The following is a 6545-nucleotide window of genomic DNA, read 5'->3' on the forward strand; positions in this document are numbered from 1 at the left end:
TGTACGGCAGTGAAGCATCAGTGCCAACACTGATGTTGCTGTCATTGATGATGATGATGGTGATGATGATGAAGCCTCCACGATGCTGAGCAATCTGTTAGATGCTTACTCTGACCTGTACACTGCGGTACAGACAACTGCCAACGGACAGAGGCGGTGCGATTGAACGTTCTCATCACGTGACCTAAATGCCTACATTGATTTATCCGTACCCTAGTCGACTGACCCCTGTTTTGCTCTTTTTTACATACTGATCAGGCTGACGATCTACACATATCGATGAATTCACTTTACCATATTTGTCCGAGTCTGATGATGAGTTATTGGAAAGTACACATTCGTTCATGTGTCTGCTCCAAGTCAATATTCAGGGGTATTCCATTTTAGCCGTGAAACTCTGATAGTTGCCATGCCTTGAATGATGTCAGTCATCAAGTGCCTAAAATCAGACTGTTTGAACCAATACTGACGAAGCCACCGCCCTGTCTAGAACGAGTCCGACTGAATATGGGTGTGATTAATCCTGAACTCACTTTGATGCTTGTTCCCACGTGTGCTTCGGCCGTTTTAGTCAGAAGTGAACAACCATCCTTTTGTGAGTGAAAATACTCATCGACAACCTTGTGAGTAGTGTTCCTTCAAGAAGATATGCCACAACATCTCGAATATCATATCAACTGAAACGTGAGGCGATCTTTTTGCACTTGAAGAACATACTAAGCGAGAGAGTCAGCTGTCGATTCATTTGAGTCTCCCATTAAAACCAAATTAGAAACTTCCTTTCATCTTCTCTGTTTACCGTTTCTTCACGCAGCCTTTCGATGTTGCTATTGTTCACACTTCAATCCACCCCGTCGACCCCGACTGAAGCCCTCCATCCCACCGAATATTGCCCCCACTCCGAAGTTGCGCTCCGCATTCTCGTGCGAACAACTTTCCACATCTACACCACGAAGTACTACCTCAACAGTAGAGCAGTTACCTGCACGGAAGCGCTCACCTTCTCTCTCCGAATCAACGGTTACCCTCAACAGCGTTACAGAAGTCGAAGAGGTATTCTCAGATCAGACTGTCACGGAACCGCATTCAGCCAGTTAACTGAATTCATCGAGTTCTTCATGTATAGCCTATGTCGATTTCACAGTTTCCTTCCGGAATGGCATCCGGCTTTGTCTTCATAGAGCCCGGGCTCCAGCTACAATTCGTGGTCCCACCTTGTGACTTGCCACCGCACTTTTTGGTCCTGTGAAGTTTGTCGATCAATGAGTATTCTGTCCCCATGGCCTTACTGCACAGTCGTGTCAGGCTACGGAACCTTCCATAAATGTCTGATTGTAAGAAATTTGTTTTTTCTTCAGGGTAAGCACCCTTGAGACTGGCGAGCATCGTTCGCTTCTTCGCTGAAATAAAGGTACTGTATCTGCACGAAACAAAAGCGGTAGAAAGTTAGGCTCCACTACTTTACTAGTGTTCACAGAAGACTAATAGAATGGAGGATTTGTAACAAAGAAACGACGGATTATCTGCGCACTGTGGTCTGTCGCCATCAATCGCCGTTTCTTTTTCTTCGCAGCATTCGGTCGCTCTTTTACCGTTTTTTTTATTTATTTTCCAATTTCGCTAACTTGATTCATCTGGATGGCAGCTCTGGCATAGGTGAACTTTTCGGAAACCTCCAAATATCGTAGTCATGAGACTTGCAACTGGTAGATATCGCTCTGTTCGTTCAAATTGACTTGACTTCGCCAACCTCATGAGTCACCGAACCGTCGCTCCGATCGGATCCTTTACTATTTATGCCGAGAGCTTAATTCTCATGTCTGTTTGAAATTTTGCCTGATTAATTGGCTAAACAACTGAAAAATAGACTGCTTTATCAACAAAATCACCTAATTGTTTTAATTTAGTGAAACTTTCTCTTGCGACAGGATCAGTTGGCTTCAGGAGTGTTTTGGACAAGGACTGTCCAGACTGTCAGATATGCAAAAAGTAACTCATCACTGTTTGTTCCGGTGACGGCCGTAAAGACCAAGTTGTTCCATCAAGCCTACCGAACTAAGTTTTCACTTCCTGACCTCTGCATCTCGGCTGTTCCTGTCTAGGTTTGGACAACCTGGCAGTATCCCAGGCCTCGGGCTTCTTCCGGATGGCATGGCAGCTAAGAACCGAAAGAATGCCACGGCTGAATCATTATTATCACCACTTTTATTATTAAGTTCCCAGTTGCCATTTGAGGGGACAACTTCATCACTAACCTGGCGTAAAGGTTAAATTTTATCTGGACATTTCAGCATCCTTCTTGTGCAACAGATTTCCAAACCGCTGTCATGGCCTTAACAACGTTTACAGATTTCTCCATCGCATGCCTCTGTATGACGAAGTCCCCATAGGTCGGAAACGCGACTGGTAACTGACCTCTAGTTTCTGGGTATCTTGTGCCCGTAGGTTCCGCGCATGTGAGACACCCAGACTTGTGTGCCTCGACTAACCTCAGTTTTTCAGTTGTATGAAGGCATGCGCGACATTGTCGGTGTGACGTTTAGTTCATATTGTAGGGTGAAATGGAAAACGCCAGCTGTGTAAGAACAGTAGGTTTCTTCGCTTACCGGTCTTGGTAGGCATGCAGATGGGGAGGAAGCTTGTCTTTGACGGGTTGATTTATAATCCCGCGTATGCTGCACGGCAAGCTTCCCGATTCGTTAAGCACTAGAATTCTTCCAGGTGTTCACCCAACTGAAGCATGTTATCAAACCATTTCAACTATCCAATTTTCTGGGTCCAACTTGAGTATCTCTTTGAGGGCGTCCAGCTAACCAAGCGGTAGCGAAGCTGAAACGTGACACGCGCCTTTATTGGTGCGTCAGTAATCTGCATGCGATTTGCGGATTTCGTCCACAGTATTTCACGATGAATCCAAACGGAGGCGACTCGGAATGCGTAGCTGTGTGGCGTCAGCGTATCAGTAACGAGGCGATTAGAAAACGGGTATTTGGTTGTTCTGCAGTCACCTCAATTCGGGAAAACATCCAGCATCATTGACTGCGATGGCTCGGTCATATGCTACGCATGCCGAAACATCATCTACCGAGATGAGTGTTGGTCTTCGTGCCTCCTTCAGGACGGCGCAAACCGCGAGGTGGACAGCACATAACCTGGCAGAAAGGCGTCAAAGAGAATTTGGGTGTTGTACGACTTCCAGGATGGGGTCCCCGTCTGTGCTTGGCTGAAGACGTTGTAAGAAAGAGCGGCTAATCGATGTCAGTGGCGTTCGTGCTGTCAGTTTCTTTCCAGATTGTATGATTGAGCGGTTGGAGGTGTAGGCNTATATATAGATATATATATATAACTAAACGAACTTTATGGTTGTACGGCAGTGAAGCATCAGTGCCAACATTGATGTTGCTCTCTTTGATGATGATGATGATGATGATGATGTCTCGGAATTCATCGAAACATGCTGTGATGGGCTGTCGGAATTCCAATCGATATTCCAATGTGGACAGAATGTTCTGTCCGTGCAACTATGTCCATGACGAAATCCGACATGCTTTGGCCCACTGTGTCTGTATCGTTTGCTTAGAAAAGTCTCAAATATTTTGACTGCAATACCAGTGAATCTAACAGTTTTTGCCTCGGGCACTCTATTGTCCTTCCCGGGATTCCATAGTGTCTTCCAATCTTGCAGAAGATTTAAATCGAAAAAGACCACCCATCAAAGATGTCTTTTTTTGGCAACAGTCAATAGAGCCAGAATAACCTCAAGGTTGCTTCCAGTGCTTTATGGGCGCAAAAAATGATCGTTGACGCTTCAGTCCGATTGCCTACATCTCGCAACGAATTCGGACTATGATTACAGTTTCAGCTTGTGTATTTCTCGGTCACATGACCCTCGATTGACTCGCTTTTCCGGATCGGACTAAATAAATTGTGGAATCGTTCGTGAAAGTTTGAGATACGGGTTCACAGAACACGGTTGGGATCGTGCCTTCCCTGGCGATAACGTATTTCTTCGATCCGGACTGTGGACGAGATCACCCTCATCTTTCTAGACGAAGGCTAAGCACAAGGGCTGTTGAATAAACTGACCGTCATTCGGTATGCATCCTGCTTCTAAAAACTACATAGGTTGCGCTGGCTTGGCTACGTACTGTGTATGCCAGTCGACCGACTTCCTCGCACAACCACGTGAAGGGTGGAAGAGAGCCAGAGGCGGTCAAACAACGACTTGGCAGCGAAGCATAAAAGCCATTACCAGCAAACTTAGCTGCCTTGGTCATTGCCGTCTTCCTAGATGGGGACCCCAAGACGAGCCATATCGATGGTTGGAGACATTGTCAGACATGTCCCAGTCGCGTCCTCAATGATTTGCGTTACGAGCGGTGTCAAAACGGCATATCGCTGGATCTGAAGACTCGCGTGTACTAGGCTACTGTAAGGATTATATTGTGTGGTTGCGGGATATGGCCTCTGCGAACAGTTGATGTGACGCCTCTTCAAGTTTTTATACCAAAAACGTGATTGGAATACGGGTAGTTGGTTTTGCAGCGAGTGCCTCAATCGCGTTCCACATCCAGCACCATCAACAGTAGGGCTTCAGTCACGTGCTACTGGTGCCGAAATACCGTCTGCCGGGACGAGTGTTGTTCTTCGAGCCTGCTTCAGAATTGCGCAAATTGTGAGGTGGATTTAGCCGAATAGTACATGAGAGTTTATGAAGATTGGTGTAATTTCTGTACTGTAATTTCTGAATGCGACCTCACGCGCATGTTTCTGAATGTCGGTAAATATATCACAAGCAAGTGCTCTAGAACTCTGCTCGTTCGTTTCCGGCTTAATGCCTTTGGGTCTCCTTTTTCCTCTCCTTCTTTGGTAACAGGTGGACACAAGTCGAGTGATGCGATTGGAGAGGGCTTTGGCGAGGTCAGGTATACCCACATTTTCGGTCTGTTTCGCATGTTAGAAGAGTAAGGTTGTTTCGTTACAAGGTCCATTTCTTAGGAGGCGGTTATGCACTACTGTCGTCAGACAAAATGTGATTCCTCCTGGGCTATGCTTAGGAGACAACTCAAGAAACTGATGAGCGTCTAAACAGTACTCGGCCTGAATTCTTTTACGGCTCTCAGCTGTAGGTTATAACGTCAGAACCGCGTTAGATGGGAGTAACAGCTGTCAGTGACTTGAAATTGCTGGGGAATCAGCTGGTACGGCATCCATTTTGAGCGCTGTGGTTGAATAGTTCAGTGATTTATGGACATGGACTGACTATTTTTCGTTCTTAGCGGCACCGTAGTCACCTATGTGTGTTTTCAGCCCGCGTTTGAAGGTTGGGAACAGAGAAACAACCATATATGCGTCAGGCAGAAGAGAAAACATGTTGGGACTTTGTCCGACCTTGTGTTAGCCGGTTCCATGATGTTTTCTACAACCTACTTTTCGGAACATGGATTTCTCGGACACAAGCATATACTGCCGATATGGTAGGTAGGTATGTGTGTGTGTGTGTGTGTGTGTGTTGGTAGACGGTCGATCTATCGTTCCATACCTGAGCTATCCATACCGTGCTATCTGATGTGTTAACTCCGTCACCTCATATTCCGCCCCCGCTGTTCCTGGATTTACTCCTTACTAATGCACCCCCAAACAATACACGTATGCAACTGGGTGTCAAGGGGATCAAATCTTCCAATGATCCCATCCCTATGTATACTTATACAGGGTGGGCATGCCACTCTGTCTTTTGATTGACCTTATCTGAGTCCCGCATATGTATGCGTATTTCCTCAATGAAAGAAAATAACCAATACCGTTTGGACGCTGTCGCGTTGTATTGTCTTTTATTGCGTAAAAATATATGCAACCGGTGATTGGTCAGATGGTGGTTGATCAGTTCGCCAAACGTGGTAATTAACTTGCAAGCGCGCATTCTGTTCTTTTCTGTATGCAGTACACCTTGCTTATATCCGTTGGGTTAGGCATCTGGTGGTCTCGTTCGGTCGCTTGCAGACATACCCCGACCTAAAGCTGCCACCTTGACGTGGTGGTCGGGCTTCAGTGCTGCAATGATTCCGCGGGCTACACTAGCTGGAACTTCGTTCCACAAAATGCAAGCATGCCAGGAAGGCCAGAGGGGATCAGTCAAACCAAGAGCAACGAGACCCCATACTACGAGTAATCGTGCTACGAGGCGGTCTGGGGGTAAAGTCGTACTGCCCTCTGCGATAGGAGTGTAAAGGCAGTAAGGTGTTTCCCCCAGACGACCAGCATGTCCATATTCATGGAAGCAGCGTTGCTCCCTTCCCCCCAGGAAGGACGGGTTAGAAAAGGTCGGCCCCAAAAACCGCACACTGCGATCGCCCAACGGTTGGCCGTGACCGCCGGTGCATTATCCAACACGGTCGAAATACTTTTAAAACCAAAGAGCCCGGTGCTGCTCAAAAGGCACCTGCTGTGCGCAGCCGCATCAGGAATGAGACAGTAATGCCTTATTCCCTGCGCCCCCCCTGCAACCGAGCAGGTCAGACTGTTGAGTCGTCGGCTCCGGGTAC

General features: G+C 46.8%; 1 protein-coding gene across 1 annotated transcript in view; it reads left to right on the top strand.

The window, feature by feature from the left end:
• The window catches only part of T265_05838 (hypothetical protein), a gene marked incomplete at both ends in the record, with an annotated part of 12214 nt that extends 10614 nt beyond the window's left edge, over positions 1-1600 (top strand). The window contains one exon of the mRNA XM_009170959.1: positions 815-1600. Within this exon, the coding sequence (XP_009169223.1) occupies positions 815-1098 (284 nt within the window). The remainder of the gene's footprint in view (positions 1-814) is intronic.
• Positions 1601-6545: the final 4945 nt, after the last annotated feature.

This window comes from Opisthorchis viverrini (genome assembly GCF_000715545.1).
Source record: "Opisthorchis viverrini unplaced genomic scaffold opera_v5_117, whole genome shotgun sequence".
Classification (NCBI taxonomy): Eukaryota; Metazoa; Platyhelminthes; class Trematoda; order Opisthorchiida; family Opisthorchiidae; genus Opisthorchis; species Opisthorchis viverrini.